The 20,206-nt window shown below is 36.4% G+C and overlaps 1 protein-coding gene and 1 long non-coding RNA gene across 11 annotated transcripts in view; one reads left to right on the plus strand and one right to left on the minus strand.

Annotated features, from left to right (window-relative positions):
- Positions 1–20,206, minus strand: part of MBD5 (methyl-CpG binding domain protein 5) — a 443,648-nt gene that overhangs the window by 19,017 nt on the left and 404,425 nt on the right. For 9 of the 10 annotated variants that reach the window (XM_078451300.2, XM_060626406.3, XM_078451303.2 and 6 more), the window contains 3 exons: positions 10,869–11,894; positions 9,025–9,236; positions 3,984–5,192 (listed from right to left, as the gene is read on the minus strand). In XM_078451300.2, the coding sequence (XP_078307426.1) occupies positions 3,984–5,192; positions 9,025–9,236; positions 10,869–11,894 (2,447 nt within the window). The remainder of the gene's footprint in view (positions 1–3,983; positions 5,193–9,024; positions 9,237–10,868; positions 11,895–20,206) is intronic. The other variant, XM_078451306.2, reaches the window with a different exon arrangement.
- On the plus strand, positions 11,150–17,368 carry LOC132673662 (uncharacterized). Its single transcript, XR_009608147.1, has 5 exons — positions 11,150–11,237; positions 11,847–11,972; positions 13,770–13,806; positions 14,513–14,678; positions 17,276–17,368. It is a non-coding gene; the product is annotated as an uncharacterized LOC132673662 (long non-coding RNA).

The following is a 20,206-nucleotide window of genomic DNA, read 5'->3' on the forward strand; positions in this document are numbered from 1 at the left end:
ATTCTGCAGGGGCGATTCGGTCCAACTTTCCATGGACTGTTAAAAATCTCTACTAATTAAAATTGTTGTATATGTGGGGGTGGGGTAGGAAGGTAAAGGAAGAAAGTCTGAGTTGGTAGTTTTTAGCAACACTGTTGGGAGGGACTTTCAAGCTTTAAAATGCTTCCAAGTAGAACTCATGCTTGAAAAGAACAGCAAATAACAACTTGTAATCCGATACGCCAATTTGTATGCGATGTGCTGAACTTGATTAACAAATGGTTATAAACTATTTCATCCATTAAACATATATATTATAATCCTCTCACCCTCAACCTGGTTAGTAAATCTTTTATTCATGGATAATGCATAGGTAAACAATAACTAAAGTCAAATTACCACAATTCCACGGTGGTGAAATCCAAATTAATAACGTTGTCTAACATGAAACAACAACAACAACAAAACAAAAACAAAAATAAAAAAACCACAAACAAAGAGATGAAAAAAAAAATGGGCAAGGAGGCTAATTTTTACTGAGCCTCATTTGAGTGTTGGATAATCTACTTATGGTATCTCATTTAATTCTTAAGACATTATTTTGAGTAGGAACTGATATTCCCACTTGGGGGGTGAGGAGATTGCAGCTTGGGTGATTAATACAGCTACCCAGCATCATTTAGGAAACTGACGACCCTGGGATTAAGCTCATGTGAGAATGCCCAAAGCCTATACCTCTTTCTGCCACACTCGGCTTTCTCTCTAGTTCTCTGTAGACTATGTTTATAGAGTACTTGATGTTTTGAAATAAAACCTCTTAGGAAGCAATCTCAAAAAGTGCTGAACAGTTCTAATGCATTATTAGTAATTGTTACATTTAATATCCCACCAAAGATTAAAAATGCCTTTCTAAGACCATAAACTGACCAGGTCATTTACTATGACAGTTGGCTAAGGTATCAACTTAAGGACAACATGGACATCTCAGCCCTAGGCAGACATCAGTGCTCCAGTCACAGCATTGATCTGTTGGTCCAGAGAGGACCCACACAACCTGAAAACAAGATTGGTGCCCAGCTTAATTACCATAATTTTTTTTTCTTTTTACTTTGCTTGCTTCTGAAAAGAATTTGAAGTGGTTTGCTGAGAACAAAGACTGCAACAGAAAATAAATGATAGGTTTGTGGGATGTGGGGGTGGGGAGAGATAAGATAATAAATCTATTCTAACACTTGAGTTAACATATACTTTATCTGGAGGGATCTGACAGAATCTTGGATTAATTTACTTTGGTGGACATGGAAATAGTATGAAAAACTGAGGAGCTAAGAAGGTTTAAAATGATAACGTGTAAGAAAATTGGTTACCTAACCTTTTCTTCTGAGATACTACAAAGATAAACACTAGGGGATGTGGTCCTAACATTCCACATTAGCAAGGTGGAATCAATTAGATTTTCCTATAATAAACAAATTGTTTATGGAGTCCGTCTCTATCTTTCTCTCTTGACTTTATTAAAATGTCAGCCTTTGCTACAGTATATAGAAGGAAACCTAATGCATTGCTTATCTTTTTAAAAGCAGAAATCTGATTATTAATGTACAAGACTTTATTTGTCCAGCATTGTTGAGGACTAAGGGGTTCTATGTAAATAAAATTTACATCATGACTGGTTTGTTCACCGGACTAAGAGTACACATTTTAAAAATGTTTTACTGGAAATCTTTTCAAATAGAATCATGCTTTGTCTTACACAGATATTGAACATAGTTTAATTTTTTCTTGATGAACCAGAATCATCAAGACATCAAGGAAAGGCCATTTGGCTTGAAGTCAGACAGACTTGTGTTTGAAATTTCGCCTTTCCTGGTCTTATACATTGAGAACATTGGCTTTCGGGGGCATCATTAAATAAGCTATGAGGAAGCCCTTCCTTTGTTTTGTGAACTATAGAAGAAAAAACAGTGTTTGTGAAACAGCACTTTGTTTTGTTTTTTTTTTAATGTGCAAAAGTGAGGTAGGTCCTGAAAAGACCAGAGATTTTTAAAAATGTTATGTGCCCTAGAGCTTCTAAGGCTGTTATACCTTACTTTTTAATGATAGATAAATATTTCATGTGTTATCATTAATATTTTATTATATGTTTTCAATTTTGCACCTCTAAATATATGCTTTACATTATTTTTTGTGAATCACTAAAAATATTTTTAGCGTATCATGATATCAAGGTTTTCATACTAAGGTTGTCAGAATGCCAACTTACAATGTCAGGCAGTGGGGAAGGACATTTGAATTGACAGAAATGTTATGCTCCCTGTTAGCAATTCATCTATTGCCTATAATAAGGAAGAAGAATCTGGATATTTTAAACACTTACAATAAACATAGCGAGTGAAAACCAGGTGCTTATTCAAATGCAGCAAAATAAATGTTTCTTGGACTCTTAGATAATGATTTTTTTAAATGTGTATCTCCCCAAACATTAGTGAGCAACTCAGTCCCAGGAGTTTGCAAACACACACTAACCAGAAGATTAGGACCATTGTTTAATGTGAAATGTGTTAAAAGTACATGCCTTTATTCTCCTGAGGACATGAAGAGATATTTAGACAAGGCATTTAGGACAGGAAGAATGTTTCCAGGAAAGGGAGGCCATAATCTTTTTTCTAGCTAAGCTTTTTGTAAAATGGCACCTAAAAAGACGTGGTTTCATTGCACAGAGATTGTAAAACAGTTCAGCGTCTACATTTTAAATTTGTAGCAGTCCATTTATATTATAAAAGCCCAGTTTTGCTGTTTCTAATTACTTTTTGAATAAACTGTCAAAAATATTTAGGTTTATCAACCTAAAGAATGTTTTGTCTGGTCTCAGAGAGATTAGAGAATAAAATGTTTTGTGAACAAGAGTATGGAATTCATTTTCTTATCAAACGTAGAAACATTATGCCCAGAGCATATCCTGACAAGTATATATTAGGCATTATAAGCAACGGGTTTAAGGACCTCCTGGTCATTTGGAGAAAGACAATCTTTTTATTGTGCTGGCAAAAATGTTTTTGGTTTCCTGCCATTAAACCTAAGTGCCAGTGGAAGTTTGAGCAGAGTTGAAAATAGCTTTATATAATATACTGTTTAAGAGAATAATATATATTTGTAAGAGTAATTTTTATTTCCTAAGGAGATGAAAAATTACGTTTCTTCATTACATGTGGGGAATGTGCATAATTATCTCCTCCTGGTCAGATATAAATTTTTCTATCTGCTTTGAACATTCTGCATATTTCTTGCCTCGTGAGCCAATTCTACCATTGTGAGAGGGGGTAAAACCCAGAAGACCCCTACTAATTTCTTCTAAATTGAATGGTAGTTTCATGGAGAAGTTTTCATTTAATTTATATGATCAGATTGTGTTAAGTAGAACCAGACTGTGGGGTTAAACATTTCCATATGTTATAAAGGCCCAGAACTTTTCCTGAAAGGAGACACCATTCTGAACACAGACGTTACCTGTGGCTTCCAGAAATGGCTGCAATTGCACCCTGGTTTGGCCCTCTCCTCAGCAGTATGTGTCACATGCGAGCACATGGAGGAGACGCTGTCCCCTGGCACTTCCTGTTGCCCTACCTCTGCCACACCCGTGGACTCCAAAGGTCACCAGATTTTTTTCCCAGTCATTGCTACTTGCCTTCATCCTCTGGGTATGGAATGAAGAGTTAGATAAATGCAGGGAAGGAAGGCAGAATTAACAAAACTCTGGAAATCTGGTTTCTAGGTTACAGGCCCTTGTGGAATCTACGAATGCTTCACAACTCACCCCTTGATAGGACATTTTGGTGACTATAACCATCCCCTCTTCATTTTATTCTCCAGAAGTTTGTGAGACCTCAATGAGTCATGAAGAATCCTAATTTCAAATCCAAAGAATCCAAAGTGATGATAACATAAAATAACAATTGACATCTGAGCAAAGGTTAGTATTTGACAATGGATAAAGATTGGTATACCTTCCCTTCCTCGGGGCTTTGTTGACATGAATTGTGAACGTCGTCTTCTCTTACTAATTTTCCAGGCCAAGAAGTGAGTCCTTTGATTTGGCCCCAGACCAAGTCGCCAACATTGAACGTCCTTGGCCTATAATGTATCAACTCATTTGAAGAAGGGGAATCTGGATTCCTTAGGTCATCTTCACTACTAATGCTCTTAGCGTCTGAAGGGCTAGGCACACACCCATTAATGCTTTTGGCATTAAAGTCTCCATTGTAATGGATGTAGTCTTTGACTAGAGAATTTTCCAAACTATTTGAGGAGCTTGGAGATTGCTCCTCTAGGACCAGGTCTTGCCTTGTGGTGCCCAGCAGCTCTCCAAAGCCCCGACTCTGTCGAGGTCTGTTCCCATTAATGTGTGCACATCTTTCCACAGTGTTCTCTAGTCTCTCCTTAAAACTCATCATAGTTCTTTTGTAGTTATTATACCTGAAATTTTCCTCCAGAATTTTATCCCCTTGACAGTTTCTTGGTGGTAACAGTACCGGGTGCTGTTCCCCAGGCAGAAATGGCAGTGTGGAGACATTGTTGGACCTTTCGTGACAAGGACTACTGTGGACATGGCCTGGATGATCTAAGAATTCCTCACACTTCCACCTGTTTCGCTCTCCTCCAGGGCTTTGCTCCCCATCCCACTGTTTTTTGGATGTGTGGCAACTTGCTGACTTGAAATATTCAAACCCATCTCCTTCATTTGAGTTCTTCCCATGGTCCAGATTCCTGGGCAGCCGAGCCCCTCTTGCATTCCTCAGCCTACCATCATGATCGACACTGCCCATGTTTCGTCCATGAATGACTGCACTGACAGCACTGGGGAGACTTAATGGGTCACCAATCGAGGCAGTGAAGGCACTCATGGCACTCAGAGCTGGAATGGGGCTGATCTGAGTTGTACTGTTGACTGCAGTGGTGATGACAGCCTGCACTCCTTTGCTGGCTGCATCAACCACTGCTTTGTAAATGGCATCCACAGAAGCATCGCCTGGGCCGCCCACGATGAGGCCGTCCTTCACCTGCTGACCAAGAGATGAGTCAATCCTTGGCTGCAACTCACAAGATGGATCTTGGAAAGGTGGAAGTGGGGTGTTTGGATTCTCAGGAAGAGCTGTGAGCCCCGGCTGAGTGCTTATTCTTTTGTTTAGGAGAGCTGCATCTTCCTGCATTCTCACCTTGAAGAAACAGACAGGAAGCAATGAGAGAGAGAAAAGTCTTTAAAGACCTCAAAGAGAAAGACCGTATTTTTAAGATTTGCCAAAATGCAAACAAACATAGCAAGGAAAGAAATATAAAGGAAGAGCAAGGCTCAAACATGAAATAAAAAGTCACTCTGTTTACAAAAGCTTGTGTCCTGATCATATTTGGGTCCCGTTTCTTTGGTTGAAATCATTTCACAGATTTTTTTTTTAGAAGAAATCATCATTACCAAACATTCTTTAGCAAAGTTACAGGTGAGGTGGTTGGACACAAACTGTTTTCAGGTGATGACTCCACCTATTTACCTGTCATTACAGGTTTTGCAACTTGGAATTCAAAGAGAGAAACAAGTCCATCACCAGCACTGCTCGAATTACAAAGGGAACCAAATTTTGAAAAGGATTTCTCACTCACTTATATTTCTACTGAAATACAACGAAGCTCCCTCCCTCTCTCTCTGTCTCTCTCTCTCTCTCTACATATATATACACATATATATATATATACATATATATATACACATATATATATGTATATATACACATATATATATACACATATATATGTATATATACACATATATATATATGTATATATATACATATATATATCATACTCTTTTCATAACAACAAAATGTTTCTGATATGACACTATTTTTGAAGGTTTCAGAACAGTGACACCTATTCTTCAATCTTACCTGGCTACCGGCTGGGGGACACCCCTCTGCTGTCAACAGTGTCAATGTCTCTCTATAGATGTGACTGTTAATTGGGAAGAAATGAAGGGAGGGAATGCCCACTAGGTAAGAATATGCATGTTCAGGACAGGAAGGATGATGCAGTTTGAAAAAGTCCCCAAGGTTATTCTAATTTCACCAACCCCACTTAAGAATTGCTGCTTCAGACCCTTGACACATCAATTTTTCCCCTCAATGATCTCTCCCTTCTTGTCTTCACATCCTTTTCCATTAACCAGAACCTGGGATCCATCAGCTTATCAACCACTCTCTTGTTATTCTTCCCCTGTCTACACCTACCAGATAAAATCTCAATCTGGGATCATTTTCACTGCCTGCTTATCTGTATCCACAGTGAGGTTGCTGAGTATCTGTCTAGGAATTCAGGGCGTTCAACTGCAGCTAGGGGTTTATTGTTCTCATCAATCCAGTGACCCTCTAGTTAGGTACCATTCTCCTTCACAGCCATTCAAATCTTCATCCACTTCTTGAAGCTGGCTGCTTACCATCTCTAGCACTATTCTTAGCTGATAGCCTTACTTAACAGAGAAAATGGAGTTCATAAGGTTAAGAATTCTCATAGTTCTTATATTCTGCTACTCTCTGCCCCGTGGCAGGACACACTTCTCTGCAACTATCTATGCCCCCAATCCTACCCCGCTTCCCAGCGTAAGGGAGCCCTCTTCTGCTCTCTGAAGGTAAATCCTTCATTTAAGCTCTGGATCCCAAGGCACTCCTCAGGGATCTTACCTCATCTGTTATCCCTTGTCTTCCTTATGTTCAATCTTTTCTACTTTTCATTTTTATTTTTCTTTTTCCTTTAGCATACAACCATGTGCATAGCTTCCATATTCTAAAAGTTTGCATTCAACCTACGTCTGTTTCTCTTATGTTCTTCCTAGTCACGTTTTTGAAAGAGTAATCCATACTCTTTAATCCTAACCTTTTCATCCCTCCACCCACTGCAATCTGTCTTGTGCTCCCATCACCCCACCAAAACTGAATTCCATCATCACTGGTGATGTCCTAAATCTAGTGGATTCTCTTCAGGCTTTATCTGCTTGTTTCAGATTCTCAGTGACATGGCTGAGCACTTTCTCTTCCCTTCTAAATTTATTTTATTCCACAAGATGTACATGAACATTTTCTCATTGTCAAAATAGACAAAATTTTCTTTATCACTACTCCCCACCCAAATCTGACTTTCCCATCCCACTCTGATCCCATTTCCTTTCTCAGAAGTAATCAGTGCTGGAGAGCATCCTTGCAGATACTTATTTTTAATACATTAAGGTGTTTAGGTGTATAGCTGATTTTCTTTCTTGCCTTCCTTCTTTCACATAAATGGTTTTGTACTTTAGTATTGTTCTATAATACTACAGTATTGAAGTCTTGCAATCTTGTGGATCTTTTCAAATCAGTTATATAAATCTACCTAAACCTTTTAAAGTACTAGAAAGATGGATATACCATAATATATTTAATTATTTCCCTACTGATAGACACTTAAGTGGCTTCTAATTTTTGCCACCACAAATCACATTGTAATGAACATTCTGGCATGTGCCCTTTTGTTCACATTTGAAGATTTCTCTAAAATAGATACAAAGAAGTTGAACTTCTGGGTCATAGGGTATGTATATTTATTTTTTACATTATTTTTGAAAAATGCTTATTTTTGAGACAGAGAGACCATGCACGGGCGCGGGGGTGGGAGTGGGAGAGAGAAAGAGGGAGACAGAGGATCTGAAGTGGGCTCCGTGCTGATAGCAGGGAGCTCAATGCAGGACTCACACTCACAAACCACAAGATCATGACCTGAGCCAAAGTTGAACGCTTAACTGACTGAACCACCCGGGCATCCCAAGGATATGGGATGGTAACCACCCAGGCATATCCAAGGATAGGTATATTTAAAAACCTGATAGGGGCACCTGGGTAGCTCAGTTGGTTAACTGACTGACTCTTGGTTTCAGCTCAGGTCATGATCTCACGGTTTGTGGGTTCAAGCCCCAGGTTGGGCTCTGTGCTGACAGCACTGAGCCTGCTTGGTTGGGATTCTCTCTCCCTTTCTCTCTGTCCTTCCCCTGTTGGCTCTCTCTCAAAATAAATAAAAGAAACTTAAAACAAAAACACTGATAAACTGTCAAGTTACCTGGATTTGTATCAGCATACAATCTGTATCAGCATACAATCAGACCAACAATATCTCTAAAAGTCAGCAAGGAATATCAATCAATCTGATTGACACATGAGTGTTGTAATTTGTATAACTCTGATTACTCTTTTCATATGTTCATTAATAATTTATTTTTCATTTTCTGTTCATATCTATTGCTCATTTTTCTATTATCTATTTCTATTTCTATTATCAATTATCTTTTTTCTTCCTGATTCGTAGGAGCTCTTTTTGTGTAATGAATGTGGATTACTTGCCATTATTATGCAAGTATTTTCTGCCAGGTGCCACTTGTCTTTAACTTTGTTTAAAATGCCCTTGATCATATGGAGATTTTAAAGTTTTATGTATTCAACCTTATTACTTCTTTTCTTTTTGACCTCCTGATTTTGTAACTTACTGAAAGAAACTTCTCTGCCTCAAGATTATTTAAAAAAAATCTGTATTTTCTTTTTATATTTATTAAGTGTCATTCTTACCATCTAGATCCTTAATCTATCAGAAATGTATTCAGCTTGTAAAGGTAAAGGAAGGCTATGTGGCTGAAGCCAGGGAGAGTGGTGAGGGCAGGACTGGAGAGTCAGGCCAAGTTGGCATGTTAAAGATGTAGATTTCAGTCAGGAGAGCAGTGGAAACCACCAAAGGGTTTAAGAGGATCATATGATCAGTTTTTACTGTCCACTCCAAAAGGACCACTGAGAGGCCTCAGTCAAAATAAAATAACCTTCACACAAAAGACTGGAATGTTTAACAATAGTCATTCTTGGGAAATAATAGTAAGTGGATGTGAGAGGGCACATGACCTCCTTTTTCTGTCTCTTCCCCCCAGTTAAGTATTTTAACAGACCTAGACATTGTTTACTATTTGAATAACCCAGGGAAGGAGAGTACCTGAAAGTTCTGAAACAGACAAGCCATAGGGTTACTGTTAGCCGGGCAAGGAATTGTGGGCTGTCCTTGAAATGCTTGCAGGTTCTGGTACCCCTGGAGAAGTTGCTGCTGCGGCTGCTGATTTGGAGGAAACATCTGATTGTTGTTTAACAGCGACTGCAGATGAGTCAGTTGATGGTTATTCAATGTATTGTTTATTGAGGACATGTCACCTATAGTTTGAAAAACATAAAATGTAAGTCAGTGTGACTCTTCAGAGATCCTATGCCTATCTATGCACCTGAGGATTCCTGAAACAAAAACTGAAAACTGCACTTGGCATGGTCATTCTTTTCTCTTTTTCTCATCAATGTCTTACTAAGTGGTAAACAGAGAGTATTATTATTATTAATTTTATCTTTCGTAATTAGTTTTTTTACTTTATGTCCTGGAGACACTACTTAGTTTTTGCTCTATCCATTAGCCAATCATTATAGATTGAGCTTCAGTGTTATAAACTCCTTGATATTATTTTTGTTAGAGCACCTAAAACTAAAGGTGGAAATTAATCGTAAAATGTTTTAGTAATCATAAGTATCTGAGCAAATTATTAAAATGAGTGGATCTGATCAGGCCTTGTTAACAAAATTTAGTTCTCATGCCACAGTCATCAATAAATACCACCAAATAAAATCAGATTTGGCCAAGGAATATGTATATTGTTTTTAAGTAAAAGGTTGGTCACCTAAAATTAAAACTGTAAAGAAAGCTAATAATACAAAAGAATTCATTGCCATAATCATTAAAAATGAATATTATTAAATCAGATGGGATTAGTCAACAACTAAGTTCATATTCATAATTCAAAATTAACTTGTTTTAAAATTACATTGAAATTATCTTGAAGACAATGCCATTGAAATTGTCTTGTAACTTGAAATATGTAAACCTGTGATGTATTTTAGGTTATTTAAATATTGATTTTGACACCAAATAGAACTAATAAACTATAGCAACTATTAAACTATAAAATTAGTAAACTATATTCTAAAGGTGTCCATAAAATCTGGAAACATTATTATTAATTTTTAGGTACTGCAGATGCCCTTTTGACAGTGTTATGTGTATGTGCCTCTTTCCAGACTTTCTGGATAGATCTCTGCACTTAATATTACAGCTATCTGCATCAGTCAGTTGGATATACTTGCATTATTTTCTAACTTTTTTGCGATAGAATAATATACGTGAAGAATTTTGTTTTTAAGCCACAAAGTTCTAAGGAATTATACTGGCTGAGGAAATCTAACAGCAGCTATTGAGACTGTCTGTTTCCTTGAACTTGAGCAAAATTTATCTTTGGATGTTTTTATGCCTTGTTTCTTATTTTGCTGGATAAGCATTTACTTTTGTTTATGTAGGGGTCACCTGGAAGAAACACTTCCTCAAACAGTTTCCATCCACAGTGCAGCTGCTCATACTAACCCTGTGATGCCACACCAACTAAAATTCAAATAAGAGTTATTTTTATGATGGGCCTGTGCTTTATTGTTTGGAAAATAAGACTCTACTTGGCTTAAGAGAATGATAGGTAGGTTAAGTTTAAGTGGCATCAGAATTAGAAGATCAGAGAAAGCAGATTAAAATGTTATTCAGTACTGCTAGAATAGGGGAAGAGGAAAAAGTCATTTTCATGTTTGTATAACTATGGGTGTGTGTGGGTGTTATTATATTTAGTTCCTTAAGCAAGCTGTGACATAACAAAAACATTTTTAAAAATAGTGTGACAAAATGGAGTTTTTAAAAAGGAGAAAATAGAATTAGAAAAACGTTTCTTTTGTAAAAATTTGTGAAAAAATTTAACTTACCAAGCAGACCTGTCCCCAGTAGAGGGTTAAGTAGCTGTGGCACCACAGAGTTACTGTTGAGTTTAGCTGGACCAGGTGTATTCCCAGCATTATTAGATATATTCAGCAATGTTTCTGCCATTGACACCACTGCTGTCCCACCAAGTGTTGAGACAGTCAGTGCTGCCACTGCTGATGATGTAGTGGTTGTGGTAGTGGTTGCCTGGGAGGAAGTTGCTATGGAAACCTCTGGATGATTAGCGGTGTTGGCCGATGCTGAGTTCAGGACACCTCCCAACAGCTGGGGATTCAAGGCCATTAATCCTGAGGCCCCAGTGACAGCTGGGAGGAACAGGGGGTTAAAAGTAGTGTCACTGCCTGCAAAGCTCGGTAAAGGGTTCCCCAGGGGGCTGGTTAAAAGGGTCTCAGCTCGGCTGTTCTCTGACTGATTGCTTGGCAAATGGTCTGGTGGGGCTGTCATCTGTGTTAATGAGGGTAAAGGGGTATTTTGCTGTTGCAAAAGATCTGAGATGGTCAGATTGAAAGATGGCAGGGGAAGCATGGCAGCTGCTTGGGCTTGGTTCTGAAGCAGGGCTGCTAAGAGCTGAAAGTGAACAGGCTGCAATACCTGCCCATCCATGTCACCGGAGAGAAAAGCTAAAGCAGCGTTTACATTCGGGTTGAGAAAACCTAAAGGGTGGAGGTTGATCTCAGACTTGCCTTCTCCTGCTGAAGGCTGGAGGATATTTAATAGATTCTGGTTTAGGAGATGCTGTTGATTCACTGGCAAAGAGATAGGTAGAGAACTGAGGAGGCTGGGGTTCAAGGGGTGTGGAAGATGGTTGTTTGAAGTGCTGTTGGATGGAAAATGAAGTGCGTGCTCTTGGCCAACATAAGGAAAATCACTCCCAATAGGCAGCTGACTCTGCAGTGGGTTTCCAGCTGCGGTGGTAACTATGACGCCGTCTTGAAGAACAGATGTTGTCTTTGTGATGGCAGGGTGGCTGGTGCCAGCTATGGCTATGGAGGATGATGGTCCTGAACCGCCTAAAATGAAGAAGAAGAAGAAAAAACACTTATTAATTATGGACGTTAAAGAAGACAACCCCATAAAAATACATTAAGGTATATTTCAATTAATTTGTTACACACCACCTTTGGGAATTTAGATCAGATTAATTGTAATCAGAGATGATTTGGCACTGTTTAATAACACTTAAATTTAACTCTATACTTCCTCATCTACTTTGAAAATAGGTATATTGAAGAAGTTTAGAAATATTAAAAAATATTAAGAAATAGCTAACTATTCTGTCAAATAGCTTGCTTTTCACAAAGTGGACAAGGTGATGAAGATAGGGCAATCTGTGCTGTAGCTGGTAGAAAAAGGTAACAAGGCTTTATTTTTCAAAATATATTTTCATTTAAGAAAATGTTTTTGGTCTTTATTTATAACACTACCTTCCTTTTAGTGAAAAAAAAAAAAACCCCTAGAATATACATGAGAGTATAAAACAAAATAAAAAATACCTATGGAGATAACTATTAATATTTTAATGTGTAGTTCTGCAGGCTTTTCCCACCTGTATGTATATACATATGCAGACATATATACACATATTACATATTTTAACAAAAATAGAATCATGCTGTTTTGTAACCTTTTTCTTTTATCGATAGGTTTTGACTATCTTTCCATGTTAAGTCGTGTTAACTTTAGAGCCATTTTACTACTATCATGTATGAATATACCAAAATTTAATCAATCTACAGTCATGGATATCTGATTGTTTACAATCTTTTACTGTTGTAAGCAACACTATGGTAAACATTCTTATTAACTCATCTTTGCCAATATGCTCAGTTATTTTCTAAGGATAAATTCTTAAAAGTGGAATTCCAGGGACAAAAGGGTTTACATATTTTTAAAGCTTTGAGTACATATTGTCACACTGCCCTACAGTGAAGTTGATCAATGCACATTCAAGTTACATTTTCATAAACAGGGTATGGCAGTGTTCATTTCTCACCAACACTATGTTTTATCATTTAATTTTTTTTTGTCACTGATAGCATAAAGATACTCTGTACTTAGGATTCCTTAAATCAGACCAAATGCCATCACCCAAATAGCATTCTTAATCTTGAAAGTCTTATGCTTCAGACGAAAATTCAAGGAACTTAATATTTAAAAATATAAAATTTCAGTTGCTTATTATAATCGTTTTAGTTGTTCTCAATCCAAGCTGCACAATAGAATTACCTGGAGAACTTCAAACAAACAAATAAACAAAAACAATGCCTGGGCCTTATCCCAGGCTAGTTGAAATCTCGTCTCTTAGGGTACAGCTTGAGCAGTAGTATCCTTTGAAATCACCCCTGGTGATCCAGATGCACAAGAGATGGGGTGAGAATCACATTCTGTTGAAAAGGAACCTACAATCATTGTTTTCATAAAAGGTCTTTCCCTAAAGAGAAGCATTATGTAATATATGCATTCATCAACTATTGTTACAGGCTTATGTAACATGTATATGATATAATGAACAACACTAGTGTTACTGAAAATCTAAAATAATCCAAACACTTTACTGCTGTGCTATGCCATCAAAAACTTTATATTTGACCATGTTACCATTGAGACCTTGTATAAATACATATACGCAGAAATGTTTCCATAGTTGTAATAGTACTACAAATTTTATATGCTTCTTGTTTTCTTCTAATGGAATAACACAAGAATTTTTCCTTTTTGGTATATGGACGTTTGCATGAATATTTTTAACCTTGTAGTCTATGGATTGTTCATATTTGTTGACCTATTGTGATAAAGTTTGGTATTTATACTTTTATCATCGTATATAACACAGGGATGAACATCTTCCTGCATATGATACTTTGCTACCTTTGAATTTTCCTTAGGAAAAACTGGCATGATTGTTGTGAGAATCAAAAACAGGTCAGTGACAGGCTTGTAATGTCTAAAAGTCTACACAAATAAACGGAGTTATCATTGTCAGCATTATTATTTACATTAGTAGCTGCGGTTAGTAGTGGTGATGTAGTAATAGTAGTAAGTATAAATCAGTATATCCAACACACCTTATAGAATATCTCTATATTGCATGACTTTGCAATTTTTCCCAGCTGTCATGTCTGTCTTTTTTTTAAGTTTTCAGTGTTTCATTTAAAGAATGAGATTTATAAAAAATCTGTTTAAAAATATATAAATATTTATAAACCTTTATCACAAGACAATGACTATGTGCACAATGAGTAGAGTAAGAACATATCAAATGCTGAAGGAGGCATATGGTATACAATCCTTTAAATGTTAATTCAGCTTTGTAACAAAACAGTCAACACCTTAAGCATTTCATTGCTTCGTAAAGCTTCCTATTTCTGTAAGTGGCAAAAAATGTGCTTTATTTGCATTTTGAAACCATCTTTTTAAACAAGCCAATAACAACTCTTATTTACTTGGTAATTGCTATCTGTGGCCATTTTTTCCCGTCTGCTAACCAATAATGACATATTTAAATGTATAGATCACTGTTCTTTTAACCACAACCAGAGCACATTTTCAAAATACTCTAGCAAGGCATTATAGATGTAGGGTTTCCTTAGAGTTTACCATTATTAATATTTTTGTCTTGTTTTTTAAGAGAGAAACATCTACATTTAGGAGCCATTTGGGGACATTATTCTAAAAGTTCTTCATATAAGTATTCTTGAGGAATGACAATAAAGAAAGTATGGTTGCTCTTGAGGAATGACAATAAAGAAAATATTACAAACAAGAAGGTTGTGGACATCCCAAGCTTCTTAAGGGTAATATGTGGATCAAGCCCTATTTTTTATTTTCTCTAACTTTCAACAATGAGCAGGAAGGCTCTGTTAAATAAAAGGATAGAAATGGTGATATAAAACAACCACAAAAACAGCTCCCTGCCCTTTCCTGCAGGAACTCATTGTATAGGAAAAGTGATAAACACACAAATCTCCCTGTCTTTCTTTTTCCTCTTTCGATACACATTTATTGGGAGCTTATATGAATCAGAAATGTTAAAGCTCTGTTCACAGAGCTAGTGTAACTATAATGCAATATGCTAAGAGATTTGACGGATATACAACAAAGGGACAATTGGAAAACTAAAGGTGTGAGGGTAAACGAAGCAATGGTAACATTTGATCTGGGATTTGAAACTGGAAAAGGAGATACAAACAAGGTCATTAGAAAAAAAGAGAAGGCGATAATGAAGTGCATGGAGGATAATAAAGTACTTGGAGGTACATATCCTGAAAACAAAGAAACTGGCCAAAAATATTGTATGCTGCTTTTCCACACACACCTCCCCTCCCACCATGGTTAAACCTATTGCCTTAGACAAGCAGCACAGAAATTTGAAATTATCTTTCTAAACCATTAAAGGCAAGGATCACTTCTTATTTCTGAGACCTAACATGGTCTCTAACACACGGTTGACATTCCAAAAATGTTGGTTCAATGAATCTATTAAGAACATAAAACCGGCATTCAACGTCTAGAAATCAGAGCTTTTGATGCTGTGTGTGTGGCATGTGTGTATGGGAAGTAAGGGAGAGGATACCATCCATTTGTGGATAAAGTAAAAACTGATTTCAGTATTGGTCCAGAGCCAGGAGGTCAGGGACAGGAAAGGAGATGGTTGGAAGGTGACAAGTTACTTTAGACTCTCACGTGGTCCAGGGAGTTAAAATCACCTTACAGAGGAAGAGGCACATTCCAAAGTATTCTGAGTTAGTTCTTAAAGTCACTCAGAAATGCTTGGGGTCATCCAAAGAAGACCCTGAATTTTTATATCTGGAGTGAAATTGGAGATTGCTTATTTCTGAGCTGCTTAATCTGCTTAATAGGCACTCTCTGGCAAACCTACTTCACAGTTCTGCATAAAAACCATATGGTCTCTGGAAGCACATGGAAAAAAAATGTTTTCTTAAAGATGAATTTTTTTTTTCCCAGCCAAGATGTTTTGTACTTAAACTAATGAAAGGGGCAGTTACTAAGTTCTTTTAAAAAGCAAACTATTCACTAAACAATAAACAGTTAAATAGCCAAATGGCATCTGGAGCCTGGAACAAGTTAGTAAGTTGGAGAAGTCCTTTAACTGAAAAAAAAAGATTATTTCACACCAGCCAGCAGCACCATGAACTGGCACAAATTCTTTTTCTCATTGTCTCTGTTGCTTTTAATGAAGTAGGAGATGAGACTGAAAAGTCACCCAAATAAACTTTCCTGGAGTGAGGTCACGTGCCTAGACACCCAATCAGAGATTGAGATAAACTGGGACAATCAGGAATTGACACTGTTAACCTTCCCAGTGGGGTAGATTTCCAGATGTAAACAGTACTCTTTGCATACACATATGATTTATGACGTGTGTGAGTGTATGTATATGTGTGTGTACACACAGAAGTAGCACCAGTAAAATTTTTAAAGGTTTTTAAAGGATATTTTCCTATTATTACTAGTTTCATTCTTGAGATGTTTTTTCTGCTTCATTTAAATTTTTTTTTTTTTTTTTTGCTTTTTAGAACAAAGGTAATATCTACCGCTTTAGATTTATTTCTCTTGTCACCAATATTCTTTAAGGAAAGTCATTGTTTACATTATGCTAAACTCTTCTATGGTCGGCTCTTAAGTATTAATATTATTGTACATGTCTTTGTATACACACAAGAGATGGCATAAAACTTATACCAAATGGACCAATAAAGGGCTTTTAAAATGTCATTATACCCATTTGATCTATATCCCCAATTTTGAATAAACACTACTTTATGCTAGAAAATTTTTTCAAAGTTAATATGCCCAAATACTGATTTTTATCTATAAAAATTTAAGAGCCTAAGAGATGATTCATATAAAAGATATGCCTTCACCATTTGACCTTTATAATTTGCTTTGGCAAGTGTACTTTAAATGCAAACAAGGTCAATGGTAATCCTTAATAAAAATGAATGCTTGTAGAAACAAGAGGAAACATCATGCCCTAGTGAGTCTAATAAAATATAATTCACTTTTCAATCCTATGGAAATAGTAAAATTTTTTCCTCTATACTTAAAGGATTAATTTAAAAAATAAATAGAAAGATAACTTGTATGAAAAGTCTAGATCTTCCAACAAGACATTATTTTCCCAAGCCTTAGTAATTGCATTGTATATGTATTTATAAAAATATATCAATTTCTATCTTTGTGCTTTGGATCCTGATGTAAATTCCTAGCATTCTTTTAGCAGAAGTAGGCAGGAAGACCTAGGGACTGATGGCTATTTGCTCTGTAAAAGGAAGGGAGGGAGGGGGACCCCAAACCAAAGCATTTAGAGAAGAATTGGGGGTAAGGGATCAATGGGAGTGTCTAATGAAATGCTCTCCATCCTTAACAGGGCCAACCTGGTGGGGAGGAAGAAAAGAAGTGGAAGGGATGCTTGAATACTAGAATATGAAGTTTGAGTCATGACTGTATCAAGATCAGTCTTGTGGTGGTAATGGTGTCAGGCAAAAAAAAAAAAAAAGTGAATTTGTGTGTGTGTGTGTGTGTGTGTGTGTGTGTGTGTGTTACTGATCATTTGTTTCCTTAACACAGAATTACTCTTAAACTGTTGGAGTAAATGCAAAAATGCTTGAGATGTTTCAAGTAACAAAGTTTTGGTTTATTTTTAGAAATGCTTTTTATCACATGATAAAAATTTTTATTGTAAGGAAACCAATTTTGAGAAAAGAGGTTAAATCCCTTGCTTGGTGGGATTTCTGCTCTCTGAATATGAGTGTAGAGTAACACTTAAAATGTTTCAATATTCCATTCAGAAGTTTTATCTCCTTATTTTGTTTAATGAGCAGAGTAAACTGAGTTTCTAAGTTATAAATACAGTTAACTTTGTGTCCTTCCATTGTATACTACTTTATCTGCAGTGCTAAAACAGTGCTTAGCACATACTAGGTGCTCAATAAATATTTGTTGAGTTAATTACCTCATGAATATTCTAAGACAGTTTAGACCTATTTGGGGCTGCAAAACCAACTTAGTGTGCCCCAACCAGTATATTTTGATAAATGAAATAGAAAAACAAAAGAATACATTGTATATCTAGGGCACTATTTTGTGCAAACTGTTTCTGCCAGTTTATATATATGAGTGCTAGGTCATGTTAGTAGGTGATAAAATCATTTCAGTGGGCCATGACTGTCTTAGAGAAAAAAAAAAGAAAGAAATAGAATAAGACAGGATAAGATAGCATGGGATCAAAAAGATCAGAGTGCATCACATATAATTGTTTTATTTTTGGAAACTTTTGTTATAAATTAAAAACATATATCTAGTGGATTATAATGCAAGTTAATTTCTTACTGTAGGAAGGAAGAAGTACCAAAAGGCTGAAAACATTGCTTTGGAGTCAGGCCTCTGAGTTGCTCAACTTTGTGGGGAGTGGTTTGTGGAGCTGTGCTCCAGGAAGCATGTTTGTCAGAAGAGGTGTCCCTGTGGAGTTGTAGAGCACAGGAGCTCTGCCCTAGGTTATCTATGATAAATACTCTCCCTTGTACCTGTACCCATGGGTCTTGTACAGATATTTTGAAATTTCCTGGACTAGCTCTCACCGAGGAGTAGCTCAGCAACTCCTTCACACTTCTGTTGTTCCATTTTTAATCTGTAGAAAGGTGAGCTGTTACTTTGAATTTGCAAGTATAATTCTTACAAAATAACTTTTAGTCTACTCTTTGCTTGACTGGCATTAATGCTGTTTGATGTAAGTTCCTATAAAGGAAGAGCACTAAGATTTATCTAGTACTACATGCATGTGGAAATGAAATCTATTTTGATGATACCACAGGAATATTTTTAAGCATTATTTTTAATGAGTCAAATTTGTGTAGAGTGAACATCACTGCCTAGAATTGGGTACTTTTAGAAGCTGCATCAGTGTTTTCAGACCACTTGATTTTAGTAAATAATAGCTTAGGCATGTCCTAGAGAACTGAAGGATTTCTAGTGACTTCATAAGTGAGTTTAGTGTATTGCAATGGAATAAAATTCTCCCAATTTGCACACTGGGACAATTTATTTCTTGAAAGGAACAAAATAGATCATTGAATCAGCAAACATATCACACCACTCTGAGTTCTGTCTTCACCTTTGATTATACAGACTCAATGTCTAAAGTCAAACATATTTTAAGTCCTTCTTTTGTACACAAGGAAACATTAAGCCTCGAATATGTAAACAAACAAGTGGTGTAACCCTGATAATAGGAAACCTTCTTAAACAGCAAGACATTGTTGTAAAAATATCTTACAGCAAAGAAGAAATGGCTCATTTTGCAAAAACTTAACTGAAAGAACAGACATAGATTTTTATCACACAATCAAGAATTTAATAGAGTTTTGGTATTGGCTAAAAAACAAAGCAGAAGGCAACTTTTAACCTGGAAGCCTTGTGCATCAGAGGAGGGATAAATTCTAGGCATTTAATGTTTGGTTGCAAATACTGTCAATAGCAACTATTAGTAATTCATTCACAACCTTAAAGGAGCCTTTGCCCTTCTTCACTCTACATTAGTCTCTGTAAGACTAGAAGATTATTTCCACACAAACGTCACGTATCCTGAGAGGGCTAATAACTTACATAGTACAATCCATCCGTGAACATTTTTATCCCATATTCTCTTTGCACCTGTAACTTCAAAGGTAGGGAATGACAGTTTCCCTTTATTTTCTTTACTGGCATGTTCTGAGAATAAATAAATACATAGAACATAACACCAAGCTCATTGCTTTGCAGTCTTTTACCTAAAGTGTTCTTTTGTGGTCTCTATTTCATTTTCTTATACCTACCATATCAATGGCTGTACTGAGTTTCAATCACATGCTTTTTGTGCTGAAAGAAAAAACACTTTCTTTTCCAGAGTTTTTAAAAAATATATATAAATATCCGTGAACATATATTTATTCATAGGTTTATTTATATTCTTGTTAGTCAGTGTATCTCTTTAAGAGTTAAGGCAAATAAATGAATTATTTTCTCTTCTGGTACAAACTCATACTCTTCCTCTTCAGAGGATTCTATTTTCCTGTGTTTAGAAGAGTTGATTAAATGTTTTTTACTAGAAAAAAAAAGAGAATATAAAAGGGGTTTTGAAGTGAAAAAGTTGTATTTAATGACTATCACATTGGAGAAGGTAAGGTTGTTATTAAGTTGGTTAGCAGAGTAGTCCCAATCTTTTTGCTTCTTCGAAATTGTGAAAAACCACAGGGCTACGGAAGGGATAAGCTGTCCCAGGGACACTGACAGGACTTGGTCCTCTGCAGAGGCCAGGGTTACT

This window comes from Panthera onca, chromosome C1 (assembly GCF_046562875.1).
Source record: "Panthera onca isolate mPanOnc1 chromosome C1, mPanOnc1 haplotype 2, whole genome shotgun sequence".
Taxonomy (NCBI): Eukaryota; Metazoa; Chordata; class Mammalia; order Carnivora; family Felidae; genus Panthera; species Panthera onca.